The 19,933-nt window shown below is 26.9% G+C and overlaps 2 protein-coding genes across 6 annotated transcripts in view; one reads left to right on the forward strand and one right to left on the reverse strand.

Annotated features, from left to right (window-relative positions):
- The window catches only part of LOC117168125 (tensin-3), a 639,780-nt gene that overhangs the window by 479,942 nt on the left and 139,905 nt on the right, over positions 1–19,933 (reverse strand). The gene's annotated exons all lie outside the window — the stretch shown is intronic.
- LOC117168127 (putative sodium-dependent multivitamin transporter) overlaps positions 1–19,933 on the forward strand; it is a 97,466-nt gene that overhangs the window by 19,238 nt on the left and 58,295 nt on the right. Inside the window, exons 7-8 of one of the 2 annotated variants that reach the window (XM_033353538.1) lie at positions 3,251–3,701; positions 7,964–8,883. In XM_033353538.1, the coding sequence (XP_033209429.1) occupies positions 3,251–3,701; positions 7,964–8,234 (722 nt within the window). In that variant the 3' untranslated portion in view covers positions 8,235–8,883. Of the gene's footprint in view, positions 1–3,250; positions 3,702–7,963; positions 8,884–19,933 lie in introns of those variants that run through there. The other variant, XM_033353539.1, reaches the window with a different exon arrangement.

Genomic DNA, 19,933 nt, shown 5'->3' on the forward strand with positions numbered 1-19,933 from the left:
GCTCCGGGTGTTTCTCGCACCACAGAGCATGCAGCCGTGCCATGTAACCCCGTTCACGGGCCACACTCGCATCGTAGCAGTCTGGCAAGTCGTGATTCAGTTACTCCGTCCACCCAAAGGTCACGAGATCCCGCCGATCCATCGCATTGAATCCATTTTCAATGGCTCCCCCAGCTCTAGATTGGTCGGCATTGTTTGGTCTGGTATCCCAGAGTCACCGTTCTAGACACCTCACCCTGGTGCCATTCAGCTTTCGGCACGGTTTTCACACCTCCGCTTGGGGGTTAATTCCTTCGGGACCACCCCTGGACAATTGTCCGCGACTGCCTATTTATTTTTGTAACCATATTCAGCAGAAACCCTTGGTACAGGGACCCTCTATCCGCAACCCGAGGACGCGTTCGGTGGCTTTGTCATAGGCCCTTCGGTTTGATTCTAGAGGAATCAAAACCGAACCGAATATTTTTTTTTAAGCATTTTTTTAAGCTTCTGAAAATTCCTTGAAATTTTGATTAAATCTCCAAAACTCTAATCTACAAACATTTCACTATTTAACGTTTTGAAACTCTTCTTTTTTTAATTTCAATCTGAAGCTTTACAACATTTAAAAAGATTTGTAAGGATTTTAAATATTTGAGGATGTTTTAAAAGATGTCTAAGAATTTCCAATTTATTTTTACTATTTACAGGAATTTCAAAAAATTAAAAAATATTCAGAAGGCTTATTTTTAAAAATTGCAAAAGATTTTGAAGAATTTGAAAAATTTGAGAGAATTTTAAAGATTCCAAAGAATTTTCATTGACTACAGTAATTTAATATGATATTTTGAAGGATTTGAAATATTTCAGGGAATTTTCAAAATTTGAAGGAATTTTCAAAAGCTGAAAAAAATGTCCAGAAATTTCAAAAGATTAAAAATATTTCGGAATGCTTTAAAAGATGTCAAGTAATTTTCAATTTATTATTATAATTTCAAGGAATTTCAAAGAATTTTAACAATTTTAGCATAGTTATTTTTTAAAATTCCAAAGGACTTTAGAAATCTTTAAAAGGTGTCAAGGTGTTTGAAAAGATTTTGAAGGTTTCAAAATACTTGAGAGTATGTAAAAAGGTTCCAAAGAAATTTAATTGATCACAGTACTCGTAATTTAATATGAGATTTTAAAGGTTTGAAATATTTCAGGGTATTTTTAAAATTTCAAGGAATATTTTTAAGAGCTTTAAAAAAATTCAAGATATTTCAACAGATTTTTAAGGATTTTGAATATTTGAGGATGTTTAAGAAGATTTCACTGAATTTTTAATTCATTTTTGAAAATCAGAGGAATTTCAAAGAATTTTAGTAATTATATCAAGGTTGTTTAAAAAACTCCAAAGTGCCTTAAAAATCTTTAAAAGATGTAAAGATTTTTCAAAAGATTTTGAAGGTTCCGAAATATCTGAGAGTATTTTAAAAGGTTTTAAGGAATTTTCAATTTATTACAGTAATTTAATATGAGATTTTAAAGGATTTGATACATCTTAGGACATTTTACTAGATTCTAAGGAATTTTCAATTGATTTCAATTCTTTAGTATGTGATTTTAAAGGAATTAAAATATTTTAAAGTATTTTTAAAATTGCAAGGAATTTTCAAGAGCTTTGCAAAATTTCAAGAGATTTTAAAGAATTTTAAATATTTAAGGTGTTTTAAAACATTTCAAAGAATTTTCAATTAATTTCAATAATTTAAAGCACTTTAAAGAATTCCAACTATTTTTTTTCAATTTTTCTGGTGGAAAGTGGAACTGTTTTGTTAAAAATTTAGTTTGTTTTGTTAACAATTTATCAAATTAGTTGAAAAATTCCTTTTCTGATAATTTAACTATTTTGTAGAATTTTTGTTTGTTTGTTTTGGTTTAAAAATTAATTTCTTTTAACTACAAGAATGTTCATCTTCTTATTCAAATTCTTTTTCAGAAAACTAATTGTTTTAGTTAAAAGTTTAACTATTTCTATTAAAAGTTAGTCAAATATTAATTAAAATTAATGCTATATTTTATAATTATGATATTATCATTATTAATTTACATAATAGTAATAATATTCATACTTAATATACACCTGAAAAACATAACCTCAAAATCAACTTATGCATGAGATGAAGAATCACGCGAAACATTAAATTCGTCAATTTCTTCCATTTCTTTCAAATGCGGATCGAGATATCAATAGAAGACCACCGAAGTCTTCCGAAGCTTTCAGATCGACAATCATCATACAGCAGAAAACCGAAGTCGAATCGTGCATTTTCGGCTTACACACGAACTCACAGTGGTAATCATGCACCTTCTGTTTTGCGACTCCCAAACGGTCGGTATGGTGGGGGTAAATTGCAGGCTCCACCTGGCAGCTCTGCCCTATGATCTATTCCAGCGACTTCCAAACTTTTTATGCTCTTTCTGGGGAGCGGCAGTGGCCCCACCCTCAAATTCTTTCACAATACTGGAACCCAAGTGAGACACTGGACGCTAGTCGTTCGTGCTCGGTTGCTTGCTTCACTGACCTTTTCGTTGTTAGAGAATTAGAGCCGGTTGAGAAAAATGAAAAGTTGGTTAAATATTAATCAATAGAATTTTAATAAGTTCCATTAGATTTGTTAGATTATCAAATAAACGTTAAAAAAAGGTAGAAGAAAATCGGATAATAACTTCAAGAGTTATCGCACTTTTGTTGCATTCACAAGATTTGTAAATATTTCATTTATTAGTTCGGATATTAACTGATGTTCAAAAACTTTGTTTTCATTTTCTTTAAATTATATCACGATATTCATTCAGCCAATTAAAATTTAATTGAGCTAAGTCTTTACAATTTCAGTTATTTCAAGTTCATAACAATGAAAGGGTCATTCATGGTACGTACACGAAAGTCGAGGAAAGTAGCCTTCTGCTCGCAGAGGGGAGTCTGCCTCTGAGCCTGCCTAGCTGCCCGGCCCGGGGTGGCATCCCCCTGCCGGCGGCACTAGTTTGGGAATCGCTGATCTATTCTAAGATTCATCAAATTCATTGAACCGATGTTTTGGTATTTTTAAAGTTAAATATTTTATGAGTTGTTTCATTGTTCTTCCCGAAATAGGAATAAAAAGCCTCTCCTTATCAGTAAACGTCTTCTTGCCCAAACTATCATGTTTTTGGTTTTGATGTTTTCTGCTTCTAAAACATTCAATCTTTCAGACAACATTTATAATACAAAATAAATTCCCTAAAGGTGTTTTCAGTGCAAGTCTGAGTACAATTTCCGCAGTACTGAATTCCTTGTCTGCAATAGCTGTCGAGGACTATTTAAAACCTTTTTACAATAAGAAAGACGAGGAACTGTCGGACGCAAGAGCTACGCTTTTTGGAAAAATAATTGCCATTACGATCGGATTCATTTGTTTGGCTATTGCATTTCTTGTTGGTAATTTTGGAAGCTTAGTCCAAGCAACAATTGCGGTTTCAGCCGCTTTCAATGGTCCGTTGCTCGGGATCTTCACTTTAGGAATGTTCACTGAACAGGCGAATGAAAAAGGAGCTGTCATTGGATTATTAACGGCAATATCCTTCATGATGTGGATCATTTTAGGAACACCAAAACCGCCTTTGTCACCTCTTCCGGTCACCACGGAAGGCTGTAATTTTACTATCGCTGGTAATAATACCAGTATTTTAAGCGCCGGGTAAGAATTTTAAAATTTTATTTCTATCAAATTAACATCGACTTTCAAACCCAAAAAATACAATGTCTTTTTGGGTTGAAAATTGAACAACTTAATTTTTTTTTCTTCCTTTACTGGAAATATTTCCTGCTTGATAATTCAACTCTTTTGGTGAAAATTCGTATTTTTAGTTCAAAAATTCATTTCTCTTGGTACAAATTTAATATTTTCTGGCGAAAAATGAAACTTTTTGATTGAGGATTCAAGTATTTTGTAACAAAACAATCTTTTTTTGTTGTTGTTATTGAATTTTTTTTACTTACTCAAAACTGCTATGGATCTTAATAAATTCATGGACAATGAACTCACCTGAAACATAAAGTAAAATGGTAAAATCATGAAAAAAGTTAAAATTCGTTCTTTTTGTTTAAAACTTCTAAAATTATATTTTTTGTTCCGCATTCTTTTTTAATTAGAACATTAATTATTTGGTTGAAAATTGAACAATTTTATTGAAAAGTAATCCTATTTGAATGGAAAATCAACTGGTTTATTGAAAATTCGTCTTTTCTTGTTCAAAATTTAAATACTTTAGTACATATTTTAAATATTTGATTAAAAATTAACTTCTTTGTTGAAAATTCATCGCTATTGGTTAAAAATTCAAGTTCTTGGTTGTATGATAAACTACCTTATTATAAATTAATTTTTTGTGTCACCATTTATCTCCTTAGTTGAGAATTTAACTATGTTCTTAATAAATATTTCTTTCAAATGATAACTTTACTATTTCATTTTTTATTAAAAATTAATTTTTTTCTTTCTCGAATAAAAAATCTTTCTTGGTTGAAAATTCATCTTTATGGTTTTAAAAACTTATCTTCTTCATTAAAAATACAACTATTTTATTGGAGATTCATCTATTATGGTTTATAATGTAAATATTTTGTTGAAATTGGTCTTGTTTCTTTGAATTTATATTTAATTATTTTGTATTTACATCAAAATATTTTTTGTTTTAAATATTAATTGTTCTATTTTTTGCTGAGAATGCATATCTTTGTTTGAAGATTATTTTTTTATATCAAAATTTAAGGATTCCATTTTGCGTTTTTAATTAATCTGGTTAAAAATTCAGGTATTTTGTTGAAAATATTGGGTTCAAATATAAATTTTTTGTAGACGTTTCATATTTGTGACTCAAAAATTCAAGAGTTTATTATTCAACTATTTTGTTGAAATTTTAACTACTTCTAATTCCTAACTTTACAAGCAATTTTCAAAAAAAGAGATGAATTTTTAATCAAGTAATTGAATTTTCCATTAAAAATATTATTTTCCTACCAAAAAGACAATTAAAAAAAAACAATAATTCTCAATAAAACAGTTTATTTTCAAAAGAAAAAGATTAATTTTCAAACAAATAGATGAATTTTAATATAAAAAATCAGTTATCAATCAAAAATAGAATAGTTAAATTTTCAGTCACATAAATTATTTTTCTATCAAAAAGAAACAGATTTATTTATAAAACAAATTTAATTTATCTTTTAACCTACTAGTTTTATTTTTACCCAAAAATATGAATTTTCAACCTAAATGATGAATATTTAAATGCAGTCCTTGAATTTTAAAGCAAAAGAAATAAATTTGAAAACATGGCGATTAATTTTCAAACCGGAAGATTAATTTTCTATCAAGAAAGTCGATTTTTCAAAAAATATATGAATTTTTAACAAAAAACGTGAAGTTTCCTCTAAAAACTACCAATTTTTAATTAAATTGTTAAATTTTTAACTAAAAAGATCAAGTTTTAACCAAAAATGGAATAGAGATTTTATTTTTACTAAAGAAGACGAATTTTATAGAAAATACATGAATTTTTAATTAAAAATATAAATTGTCAAACAAAAATTGAATAGTTAAATTTTCAGATAAAAAATTCATTTTCAACTAAAGCGACGAATTTTCAACTAAAGTGAAGAGTCTCGAACTAGAACTGTTAAATTTCCAACAAGAAGATTAATTTTCAGCTCACAAAATTGATATATACCAAAAAAGTCCACATTTTTAACTAAACCTAATTTTTCAACCAAATATTAAATAGTTATACTTCCAATGAAAAAATTACTTTTCAGTCAAAAAAACAATTAATTGGGAACTTCATGATGAATTCAGCAAAATTCATAATTTACTGAGAAATTTTGTATTTATTTAAAAACAAATTTAAAAAAGAAATGCATTATCAGGGCATTTATTGATGGAAAAATCATTTTTTTTCGATATCAGTCTTCTTAATTGGGAACTTATTGATAATTCATTTGTTTTTTGTGCTACAATCTTGAATTTGTTTAAAATATTTCTCACGCCTCTTTAGATTCTTTTTTGTTATTCTAAGGCTACGGCAAAACCAATGCTGATAATACATAGAAAAAAAAACAATTTTTCTTTCGGCAAATACCTGATTAATGCATTTATTGAAAAAAATCATAAAATTGATCAAAAAATTATGAATTTTTCTGATATTATCATGAACTTCCTAATTTAAAAAGTTGATACAGGAAAAAACGAATTTTTCTGCCGACAAATGCCCGAATAATGAATTTGTTTATTAAATTCGTTAGAAAAAAACATAAGATTGAGTACAAAATAACTGTTTATAAAATTATCATGAAGTTCCAAATTTAAAAACATTGACACACAAAAAAAAGTTTTTCCGTCGATAAAATGCTCAATTAATGTATTTGTTTATAAAATTTGTTGAAAAAATCAAAAAATTTATGAACTTATGATGAATGTTGCTGAAATCAACATGAAGTGCTCAATTAAAAGGACTAATATAACAAAAAAACTAATTTTTCGTCAACAGATGCCCGAATAATGCATTTGTTTGATAAAATCATATAATTCATCAACAAAATTATGAACTTTCCGAAATTTTCATGAGGTTCCTAATTTAAAAAAAAAATGATATCGAAAAAAACAAATTTTCCTGGCGAAAAATGCCCGAATAATGCATTTTTCAATTAAATTTGTTTATAATATTGACAAGAATGTTCTTGAGGAAAATTTTTGTCATTAAAATATTGTCTCCATTCAAATTTCTTGTAATATAATTTTAAAAGACGTAAAATTATTGAAAATTTTAGAAAACATATTCTCAACAAATAATTTGTTTATATCATTTTTTCTTGTTTATTGTATCATGAAGAAATATCTTTATATAATGTAAATCTATGAAACTTTGGTGATTGCAACAATTTTCTTATTACTGTCGAGCACCTGGAACGTTAAATAGAAATTTTTTAAATTTTGTTCGCCATATTTATTTTGTTATAACAAAATTTTAAAAACTAAATTAAAACTCAGGCTCGACAGCTTTCTTTGAAATTTCGTCAGCTTTAAAAAAAAAACATCCAAATCGGTCCACAGGTTCAGCCGGAATCGTATTTTGAATCCAAAAATTTACTTTTTCCCCACGTTGTGAAGGTCGGGTGCATTTCCGTTAAGCTAGTAGAGGGATCGAAAGAAGAATCTTTTTTCAGAAATACCGGCTACCTCAATAGGAAATAAGATTGAAAAAATGTTTAATTAAATTTTGTATAAAAAAAGATCTACTCTCTTCGCTCCACTCTTATCACAAAATCTTACACCTGGCTTGACATAGCATACATTTTGGAGAAAAAAATTCTTCTTTCGATCTCTCTAATAGCTTAGTGGAAAAAACACCCGACGGCAATCGGAAGTTCTGTGGTTCGAGTCCCAGTGGAGCGAAGAGAGTAGATCTTTTTTTTTAATTTAATCTAAAAATTTTTTAAATTTTATTTTCCATCCAGTCACGGATTGTGGTATAATATCTATACTGATTGATGGTAACTATCTCTGATGATAATACAGATTCCTATAAATTAATATTTTTCTTTCAAAGATTTAACGCTTCCGGAAATTGATGCAATTCTGCAATTCTGTAATTGATGCAATTCTGTAATTCGATTCCCAGTGGAGCGAAGAGAGTAGATCTTTTTTTTAAATTTAATCTAAAAATGTTTTAAATTTTATTTTCTATCCAGTCCCAGATTATGGTATGATATCTATACTGATTGATGGTAACAGATGATAATACAGATTCCTTTAAATTAATATTTTTCTTTTAAAAATGTAACGCTTCCAGAAATTGATACTTAATACTACCAATTTTTCGTTCAACTGAGTTTACCCTAAGGGTAGAGTATACCCAGGTTGCGTTTTGAAATATCTTAAATTTAATCTCTTCTACATTTCAGAATAACTGGCGAAAAGTCATTCTACTTCTATCTTTATCGCATCTCATACATGTGGTACAGTCCCATAGGACTGACCATTACGATGGTAGTAGGATATCTTGCAAGTGTGGCTATTCGCAAAATCTCTCAAGAAACGATTCCCGAACCAGACCCGAGTTTGTTAACACCATTCTTGGCAGCAAGAATACGAAAACGGAGTAGTAAACCTACTAAAATGGCTAGTAGTCAAGATTTTATTTTGGAATCAAATGATCAGTTATCTAGGTATTAATCGTTATTGTTGACCTTGAAACGTGATTAATCGCTAAAAAAAGAACGAGAAACTTTTTTTCAAACCGTTGAAAGGCTTATAAAATTCCGCGGATCGAATTACTCTAGAAAGAAATATTTCTGATCGTTAGTTCTAGAGATATGACTAAAAATGTCCAAGCGTTTCTGCGTCAATTTTTAGTCGGCTGCATTTTGTACCTGAACCTCAACTCGTGCTGTAACTGAGGAAACTTTTTAAAAGAAACTGAAATTGAAATAACGTAATCTATGAAATCGCATTTTTAATTTGAGCTAACAACATTTTTGAAATCTTCACGCGTTCCGAAGATATGATAACAAATGTCCAAGCGTTTCTGGCGTCTGCTTTGGGTTTCTGTCGGTGATGACTTTCTTGGTTCAAAATAACGTACATACCACAAATATTGACCGAATTTTACAAAAAAAAATTGTAGAAAAGAGCGTAGAAGATTTCTAAGGGAGTTATCAAATCTGATTTTTGAATTAGGCTTTTAATTTTTTTATAAATAAACAAATATGATGAAAAAATGGCCATTTTGGCTATTTGACGTTCTCGGTGCTCAACTATAGCAGAAAAATTGTTGAAATCACCTGAGTTTCCTAGAATACCTTTAGTAAAAAATATTCCAATATTGTATAATCACGAAAAATATTTTTTAAAAAACAAATTATTTTTTTAAAGAATGTTTTCTACTATTTTCCATAATTTTACGTTTCTTATATTTATATTGCAAGAAATTTGGAAAACAACAATATCGCGATGAAGAAATTTCTTCTTCTGATTACTATTGTTAATATTATTTTAAAAAATTAACAAACAAATGCATTATCGAGGCATTTTTCGAAAGAAAAATTCGTTTTTTTTCTATGTCACTTTTTATTTAGGAACTTCATGACAATTTCAGCAAAATTCATAATTATTTGATCAACTTTAAGATTTTTTAAACAAATTTAATAAACAAATGCATTGATCAGGAATTTTCAACAGAAAAATTCTTTTTTATCGATATCAAATTCATTACTTAATCCATTAATGAACCCGAATAATGCGTTTGTTTGTAAAATTGGTTTTAAAAACATCATAAAATTTATTAACTAATCATAAATGTTGTTAAATTTATTATGAAGATCCCAATTAAAAAGTATAACATCGAGAAAAAAAAACGAAAAAATAAATTTTTTTAAAAAATTCATAAAATTGATCAATTAGTTGTAAATTTTGCTTAAATTAGCATGAAATTCCTAATTTAAAAAGTTTACATCGAAATAAAGCGAATTTTTTTGTCGAAAAATTCCCGAAAAATGTATTTGTTGTTAATTTTTTTTTAAATTATAAGATTAATTAACAAATTGTGAATTTTGTTAAAATCGTCATAAAGTTCCTAATAAAGAAAACTGACATGGAAAAAAAACGAATTTTGTGGAACGTCAAATAAAAAAATTGCCAAATTTTTTCACCTAATGCCAGGACGAAAGACTTCCCAAGAACGCCCTGTGTCTTTAAGAAGTCTTTAGTACATTTTTAGGATGTTTGACGTCTTATAGACGTTTATTAGGCTGACATAGGACATCCTAGGAACGACCCACGGACGTTATTTTATGTACAAAAAACGTCATATGTCTAAGACATCTTTAGGTCATTTTTAGGACATAGGAATTCTTGGAGACGTTTATTAGGCTGACATAGGACATCCTAGGAACGACGCAAGGACGTTCTTTGAGTATCCCAGCACCTTCCTATCTCTTTAAAACGTCTTAGGTCATCTTTAGGAGATTCAACATTTTCGAGATGTTGATTGTGCTGGAATAGGACGCCCTAGGAACGACCTAAGGGCGTTTTTTTGGTATCCCAGCATCTTCCTATGCTTTTAAAACGTCTTAGGTCATCTTTAGGAGATTCAACATTTTCGAGATGTTGATTGTGCTGGAATAGGACGTCCTAGGAACGACCCAAGGACGTTCTTCTGGTATCCCAGCGCCTTCCTATGTCTTTAAAACGTCTTAGGTCATCTTTAGGAGATTCAGAGTCTTCGAAATGTTGATTGTGCTGGAATAGGACGTCCTAGGAACGAACCAAGGACGTTCTTTTGGTATCCCAACACCTTCCTATGTCTTTAAAACTTCTTAGGTTATCTTTGGGAGATTCAACTTTTTAGAGATGTTGGTTGTGCTGGCATAGAACGTCCTAGCAACGACCCAAGAAAGTTCTTTCGTGTCCCGAGAACGTCATATGTCTTTAGGAAATCTTTAGGTCATCTTTAGGACATTAGACGTCTTAGAGACGTTGATTGTGCTGACATCGGACGTCCTAGGAACGTCTCAGGGACGGTATTGGGATGTTCACGGTTTTGTGTCCAAAAAGTCATTTTTTCCCACTTGTTGAACACCCACTGAAACTCAACGCAGAAACGCTTGGACATTTTAGACATATTTCGGCAACGCATAAAGATGCTTCAGATTTTATTGACTTGAATTAAATATAAGACTTGAAGGAATATACGTGATAAATTCCGGAATTTTTCTATAAATATCTTGGGTCGTACCATGAATTGAAGGCAACGTTCAAAATTCGAAAAATTCTTAGATTTTAAATGATTTTTTAAAAAAGTTTCGTCCTTTTTTTTAAAACATTTAATCACGTTTCAAAGTATCGCTTATCCTAGTTCGTGTATATTTATTTATAGACAAATCATGACATTCTTTTTGTTAATAATAAAAAATGTATTAATAAAAACGTGTTTTTACAAACTGTATTAATATCGTTGATTGCGTTGATCACTTTTTATTTGACGTAATTTTTTGCATCGTAGATGTTTTTGTGAGATTATAATTATGAAAATTGAGGATTTGTTATTTCATAAATGACTTATTGAAGACAAAGAAACATTGATGGAAATTACGCGAAAAAAAGATGTCCCTGAGAAAAAATGAATTTTCTGTTCAATTTAGATCAGAATCTGAGACTTTAATTGAGCGATTCCGTTATTACGAAATCTTAGCCATGCGATTACGAATCCTCAAGGATAAGCGTGATGTGGATAAATGGATGATCATTTTCATAAAAAAATTTGCACGTCAAACGAGTGAAATTTAAAGAAGTTTTAACAATAAAAATAATATTGTGATAAACATTTTTTATAATAATATTAATCCGACTAGCTTAGAATTTCATAATAATTGTTTACGAAAAAACTAGAGCTCAATAGCATCGGATCGATTTTTTAATTCCGCGTCGATTTAGCCATACTCGAAATAATTTCGAAGAATATGAACCCAGATAGAATTCCAGAAATACAGCCCTATTTTCCGTTTTTGACCAATTTTTTATTCTGAATTGCAACACTTTTAATTCTTTCGGGAAATCAATTTAAAAAATTTTTCTTTTGTAAAGTTAGGTAGGAAATCTCCTTTTTAAATTGAGACCACGAACTTTAAAAAATATTTACGGGTTCTGGAATTATCGTAAAAAATGTGGAAGCTTGACCAAGACGAAAATCGGTCGGTCAAGCGACAGTCAAGCTTAAGAAAAGACGCCTCGACTGCTGCTCGACCAACCGATTTTGGTTTTGGGCAAACTTCCACATTTTTATAAAAATTCGAGAATAACTAAATATTTTATTACATGTTTGGTCTCATTTTAAAAATTATATTGAAAACTTAAATTCAGCGAAGTTTTATTTTTGCCATTGACTTTCCTAAAGCGTGCAGAGTGGAAGTTGAGTACGGAAAATTGGTTAAAAATTTTTGTTGAAAATTGAACTGCTTGGTTGTATGACAAACTTCTGTGTTAAAAATTCATTTTTTGGGTGAGAAATTATCTCTTTAGTTGAGAATTTAACTATTTTGCTAAAATGTGTTTCTTTTAAATCACAACTTTCTATTTTCACCTTTGGTTAAAAAGTGATCTTTTTAATTAAAAATTCGTTGATTTAATTTGATATTCGTCGCTTTAATTTGAAAATTCAACAAATTGGCAGATGATATGTATAAATCTTTTTTCATAGAACAATAAATATTTGTACCAAATTCATATTTTGATGCTGATAAGTCAACTGAAATCTTTTTGGATAAAAACTATTGCATTTTCCTTGGATAAAAATATAACTTTTTTGTTGAAAATTCAAGTATTTTCTAAAAAGTTCACTGGTTTTTCAAAAGTCGGTGTTGAATATTTAACTGAAATCTTTTTCGATAAAAATAGAACTCTTTTATCGAAATTTTTATTTAATTTTTTTTTATTTAAAAATTTACACGTTTTAGCAGAAATTACATCTTTCTTGGATCAAAATCGAACTGTTTGTTTGAAATTTCAACAATTTTGTTGAACATTTTTGATTGAAAATTCTGCTGTTTTCTTCAAAATTTAAATGTTTTGTAGAGAATTTAATTATTTTTAATTTAATATTTAGATGTTGAAAAGAATAAACTGAAATCTTTTAAAATTCATCTGTTTTAGTATAAATGTCACCTTTTTGGATAAAAATGCAACTATTTGTTAGGGAATCCCACTATTTTGTTAAGAATTCATCCTTTTTGGTTAAAAAAATTCATCTTTATGGATTGAAAACTCAATTTTTTTCGTAAAAACTTATTTCGTGTTTAAAAATTCATATTTTGATTTTGAAAGGTAAACTGGAATCTTTTTTTTTAATGAAAATTCAATTATTTTTAACATTTATTGGCTTGGTATAAAAGTTCATTTATTTTAGTAGAAATTTTTTCTTTTTTTAAAATAAAAATTCATCTTTTTGGTTTAAAATTGTTGTTCTTTTTGAATTTTCAACTATTGTGTTTGAAAGATTTGGTTGACTCAATTTTTAAGTAATAATTTTTTATTGTTCAAGATTTATATTTTCAGTTGAAGATTCATCTCTTTGGTTGAAATTTGAACTATTTCGTGGAAAACTAATCTTTTTTAACTGAAAATGTAACTTCTCTTTTTTATTATTGATCTTTTTCAGTTGAAAATTATCCTTTTTTAGTTAAAAAATAATAATTTTCTTGATTTGAAATTTCATTTTTGTAGGTAAAAATGCATCAGTTTCCTAGAAAATTAATTTGTAGCTGCACAGTCACATTTTGTTTTAAAAATGAAATTTATGTAGAGTAAATTCGTCTTTTGGCTTGAAGGTTAAACAATTTAGATAAAATCTTATTTCATGAGTGAAAAATTTTTATTTGTTTAAAATTCGTCTTTTTGGTTTTAAAATTCTTTCATTGGTAAAAATTTCATCTATTTTAATTAAAATATAAACTCTTGACATTTTTTTTATGGAGAATGATCTTTTTAGGTTAAAAATTCAAATATTATGTTAAAATTCCATATTTTATTGTAGAAAATATATTTTTTTGTTTAAAATAAGTTAATAAATTTGAAAACTTCACATGTGTATCTCAACAAAAAAATTTCTTCCGTTTATAAAGGTAGAACCTTTATAAACGGAAGAAATAATAATATAATAAAATAATAATAATATCAAATATCCTTAAAAAAATTGTGGAGAAAAATAACAAAGAAGAAAGAAAAATTTCTTTTCTTTTTTTTATTTCTTTTGTCTTTTTTATTTTTATTATTATCAAATCACAATGAAAAAACATTTGTAAATCATATTCACCAACGTTTTGTTTTATTTTCAGAGATTCTGTACATTAACTTGATTATTGGATGTTAAATATAATTTTAAATTTGATTTTAATTTAATTTAAATTTCTTCAATTCTAATGTAAAAATAGCCAAGGAAAATGCAGGTAATTTTGAAAATGAAGTTCCCTGAAATCCTGTCTAATTATACTAGCAATAACTAGCAAAAAAAACTCCTAAAAAATAAAAATTACGTACAGTAAGAGGTCAAAGAGGGCACATTTAACCGGGAATTAAATAAATTTTCTGAACGTTCTTTCAGGATATTTCTAATTTAATGGTTCCTGAGTCACTTTCCAGGACAAGCCCTATTTTAATTCGATTTTCTTAAGTGAAAAATTAATTTTGACCAGCGCAGTAGATAAATTAAATAGATAGAACCCCTAATTAGAAAAATACTGAAAATATCTCCTAATTGAAGAGGGACTCAACAATAATAAAAGTCAAAAATATGATTTGCCTTCCCCTGCAGTTTTCCTTTATCACCTTCATAATAATTAATTAGAGTACCTTTCTCAGTTGAACCAGAGTGAGTCACCCGAGTAATTACCAAAAGGGAAGTAAGACGCGTTGAAGCGGAACGTGCAAACTCACGTGCGCGCCGTGAAATAATCATCAGCTGATTGGTCGAAAAAAAAATAAAGAGAAAGCGCGTGTCCCTGTGCGCGTAAGTAAGAAGGCGCGTGTAGAGTTTCCTGGTTGTTGATGCAGGCGAGGCGTGGCCACCTGAGGTGCCTTCCACGTGAGACCATATTCTTGGCTATGATATACGAACTATGTTTGTGTTGGCAGTAAAAGTTCCGCGTTAAAATGATTAAGGGATTGTTTTTTGGCGACCAGGTCGAGCCAAGGACAACCGAAGCGAGGGTTCCGTTTGCTCACCTCGTCTAACTTTACTCCCGCCCTCACGCTGATTAAGAGCCGCGCTGAGTGAGTGCGGGACGCATGAGTGACAACAATTTCTCTTTGAAGGGGTCAACCGATGGTAATTTTAAGGCTCAGGAGAATTTTTGGAAATTACTGCTCGTAAAATTATTAGATGTTTTATCAGTATTTCTGCGGATCGGATAATGTCCAATTGGCCATACGTCTGTTGAGATAAGAATCGTCCATAAACAACGTTACCTAGTAAAAGTAAGGATACTTTCAGAATTTAGAAAAATTCTATTCTAAAATTTATTATTATTTAAATATTTAAATATCATTATTAAATTATTATTATTATTAAAAATTCATGTTTTTGGTAGTAAATTAATATTTTTGTTTAAAAATTCATCTAATTTAGTTGATAATTCTAGTTTTTGGTTCAGTATTCTTTTATTTCATTAGAAATATTTGTTTGTACTAAATTAATCTTTTTTTTTTTGAAAATTCATCTTTTTTAGTTGATAATTCAAAATTTAGGTTGCGAATTCATGAATTTTATAAAAACTTCGTTTTTATTATAGTAAATTAACCTTTTTGTTTACAAATTCATTTTTTTCGTTGAAAATTTATCTTTTTTAGTTGAAAATTCAACATTTCGGTTGCAAATTTTTGAATTTTATTAATAATTCATTGTTTTATAGGAAATTAATGTTTTTGTTTGAAATTTCATTTTTTTAATTGAAAATTCAATTTCTAGGTTTAGAACTTTTAAATTTTATTAAAAATTCGTCTTTTTTGGTAGCAAATTAAGCTTTTTGTTTAAAAATTCATGTTATTTAGTTGAAAATGCGTTTTTTGTTGATGTATAAATTAATCTTTTTGTTAAAAAATGTCTCTTTTTTAGTTTAAGTTTCAACATTTTGGTAACGAATTCTTCAATTTTATTTTAAAACAATTTTATAGTAAATTAATCTTTTTGTTTAAAAATGTATCTTTCTTAATTGAAACTTCAACTTATTGGTTTAGAAATTTTTTATGTTAAATTAATCTTTTTGTTTGAAAAATCATCTTTTTTCGTTGAAAATTCAACATTTCGATTGCGAATTCTTGAATTTTATTAAAAATTCATTGTTTCATAAAAAATTAAAGAACTCTTAAATTCTATTAAAAATTCGTCTTTTTTGGTAGTAAATTAACCATTTAGTTCAAAAATTCATATTTTTTAGTTGAAAATTCAACATTTCGGTTGCGAATTTTTGAATTTGATTAATAATTCATTGTTTTATAGGAAATTAATGTTTTTGTTTGAAATTTCATTTTTTTAATTGAAACTTCAATTTCTAGGTTTAGAACTTTTAAATTTTATTAAAAATTCGTCTTTTTTGGTAGTAAATTAAGCTTTTTGTTTAAAAATTCATCTTATTTAGTTGAAAATGCATTTTTTGTTGATGTATAAATTAATCTTTTTGTTTAAAAATTCATCTTTTTCAATTGAAACTTCAACTTCTTGGTTTATAACTCTTAAATTTTATTAAAAATTCATATTTTTTGCTAGCAAATAAACCTTTTGGTTTAAAAATTCATCTTTTTTAGTCTAAAATTCTTTTTTTTTCTTGTATTAAATTTATCTTTTTGTTAAAAAATGTCTCTTTTTTAGTTTTAGTTTCAACATTTTGGTAACGAATTCTTCAATTTTATTTTAAAACAATTTTATAGTAAATTAATCTTTTTGTTTAAAAATGTATCTTTCTTAATTGAAACTTCAACTTATTGGTTTAGAAATTTTTTCTGTTAAATTAATCTTTTTGTTTGAAAATTCATCTTTTTTCGTTGAAAATTCAACATTTCGATTGCGAATTCTCGAATTTTATTAAAAATTCATTGTTTTATAAAAAATTAAAGAACTCTTAAATTCTGTTAAAAATTCGTCTTTTTTGGTAGTAAATTAACCATTAGCTCAAAAATTCATCTTTTTTAGTTGAAAATTCAACATTTCGGTTGCGAATTTTGGAATTTTATTAATAATTAATTGTTTTATAGGAAATTAATTTTTTTGTTTAAAAATTCATTTTTTCAAATTGAAACTTCAATTTCTAGGTTTAGAACTCTTAAACTTTATTAAAAATTCGTCTTTTTGGTAGTAAATTAACCTTTTAGTTTAAAAATTCATCTTATTTAGTTGAAAACGCATTTTTTGTTGTATAAATTAATCTTTTTGTTTAAAAATTGATCTTTCTTCATTTAAAGTACAACTTATTGGTTTAGAACTGTTGCGTTTTATTTAAAAAAATTCTTTTTTGGTAGTAAATTAACCATTTAGTTAAAAAATTTAGTCGAAAATTAATTTTTTTTATAGTAAATTAATCTTTTTGTTTGAAATTTCTCTTTTCTATTTTTTGATTGAACATTTCGGTTGCGAATTCTTAAATTTTATCAAAAATTCGTTGTTTTATAGAAAATTAATGTTTTTGTTTAAAAATTCATCTTTTTTAATTGAAACTTCAATTTCTGGGTTTATAACTCTTAAATTTTATTTAAAATTCGTCTTTTTTGGTAGTAAATTAACCTTTTATTTTAAAATTCATCTTATTTAGTCGAAAATTCATTTTTTGTGTAAATTAAGCATTTTCTTTCAAAATTTATCATTTTTAATTGAAACTTCAACTTTTTGGTTTAGAACACTTAAACTTTATTGAAAATTCGACTTTTTTCTAGTAAATTAACCATTTAGTTTAAAAATTCATTTTTTTTAGTCCAAATTTTTTTTTTCTAGTAAATTGATCTTTTTGTTTAAAATTTCATCTTTTTTACTTAAAAATAAAAAACTCGACTGAAAATTCTTTAATTTCATTAAAAAATCTTATTTTTGTAGTACATTAATCTTTCTGTTTGAATTCTATGTATTTAGTTAAAAATTCAACATTTTGGTTGTGAATTATTGAACTTTATTACAAATTCGTATTTCTGGATAATAAATTAATCTTTTTGTTTAAAAATTTCTCTTTTTCAAATGAAACTTCGACTTATTGGTTTAGAACTCTTAAATTTGTATTAAACATTCGACTTTTCGGTAGTAAATTAACCTTTTGGTTTAAAAATTAATCTTTTTTAGTCAAAAATTCTTTTTTTTGCAGTAAATTAATCTTTTGTTTAAAAATTAAAGTTTTGTAGTTAAAAATTGAAATTTTTCGTTTAGAATTCTTTCATTTTATTCAAACAATTTTTTCTTGTATTAAAATAATCTTTTTGTTAAGAAATTGATCTTTTTTCGTTGAAAATTTAACATTTCGGTAGCGAATTCTTGCATTTTATTTTTAAAAATTTTCATTGTAAATTAATCTTTTTGTTTAAAAATTAACCATTCTTAATTGAAGCTTCAACTTATTGGTTTTGAACTATTGCGTTTTTTTAATTCCTCTTTTTTAGTAGTAAATTAATATTTTTCTTTAAAAATTAATCTTTTTTTCGTTATAAGTTTAACTTTTTGGTAGAGAATTCTTGAATTTTGTTAAAAATTCCTTTTTTTTTTGATAGAAAATAAACGTGTTTGTTTAAAAATTTATCTTCTTTGGTTTAAAATTAAACTTTTTGATTGAATTGAATTTTGAATTAAATTTAAATTAAATTAATAAAATATTCTGCTTCATTTCAAATCAAACTTAAAAATTTTACCTATAGGATGTTGGGAAATACTTTTGTTGTTGTTGATAATGTATGTGTTTTCTTGAAATCATAATCATTACGAAACTTTAAAAATAATTTGCAAGTCATGTAAATGCACAGTAATTCTTGGAAACTGTTCCTTTTAGGTTTCCAAGAAAGGAAAAGAAGTTTGTTTTATCTTGCGGGTGAAATTTGTTTCGTGTGCAAATTTAATTTGTTTATTGAAAAAAAAGAAAATAAATAGTGTAAAGTCAGCAGTAATTATTCATCGTAAGCTAACCAGGAAAGTGAGGAAGTTATAGACATATATGTTTATTCCTACGTTTGCAAATGCAATAAAAAATTATAAATGTTTAACAAGGTTTTGCATAAATTTTAATTAATTTTTAGTGATCAAATAACTATTATTAAAGATGTGTTATTGTATACTAATAAATACATGATTAATGTTTAATTCTTTTTTCACACATTGTTTTATGCTAATGATGTCTTTCATCAGCGCTCCAAGCTTATGTTTTATTTCTTGTAATTATATGCACGATTTCAATGCTCGTTATGAATAAATTTTAATATATTAGAGAAAAAAAAATTAAAAACACTCAAAAGTGACTGAGTCGAAGTTAATTTTTGGCTGATTTAAATAATGCATATTCGGCGACTCAAAATCTCTTTAATTTTTATTCAAAAAGGTTTATTTTCAATCAAATGAATTATGATAATAGAAATTCTCTAATTAAGGAGATTAATTTTTTTACCAAAAAGGGCCAATTATCAACTAAATATTAGTATCTTTAACCAAAAAGTTGAATTTTCATAAAAAAGGCCATTTTCAAACAAAGATGAATCTTTAATTAATTCAAATAATTGTTTACAAGATAATTCAACTTTTTACCAAGCAGCTGAATTTTCAATTAAAATGAGGAACCTTAACCAAAAAATTAGTTTTGGATAAAGCAGTTCAACTTTCAAACAAATAATTCAATTAAAAAAAGGAGAATTTTCCGTTAAGAAGATTAATTTCATACGAAAAAAATATTTTTTAATAAAATAAATGAATTTTCAATCAAAACAATAAATTTTGAACAAAGTAGTTTTTTAACTGAAACAGATTAATATTTAACCACAAATCGAATATTCAACAACAACAACAAATTTTTTTTATCAAATGGATGAATTTTCAAATAAAATGAGAAATCCTTAGCGAAAAGAATGCATTTTTAACCAAGCAATTAAACTTAACTAAATAACGATTGTTGAGCTAAGTAATTACATTTTTTTTTAACTGTCGAATTTTTAATAAGAAAATTTGAATTTTCAATAAAAAAAAGGTCATTCTGTGACAAATTGTTAGACTTTCAACTGAAAATGATTAATTTTCATTCAAAAATGGAATAGTTACATTTTTAGTTCAAACAATTGATTGTAACAAAAAACAAGAATTTTAAACAAAATAATAAAATTGTCGGCCAAAAAGATGACTTTTTAAAGAAAAATTTGAATTTTTAACCAGA

Source organism: Belonocnema kinseyi, chromosome 2 (assembly GCF_010883055.1).
Source record: "Belonocnema kinseyi isolate 2016_QV_RU_SX_M_011 chromosome 2, B_treatae_v1, whole genome shotgun sequence".
Taxonomy (NCBI): Eukaryota; Metazoa; Arthropoda; class Insecta; order Hymenoptera; family Cynipidae; genus Belonocnema; species Belonocnema kinseyi.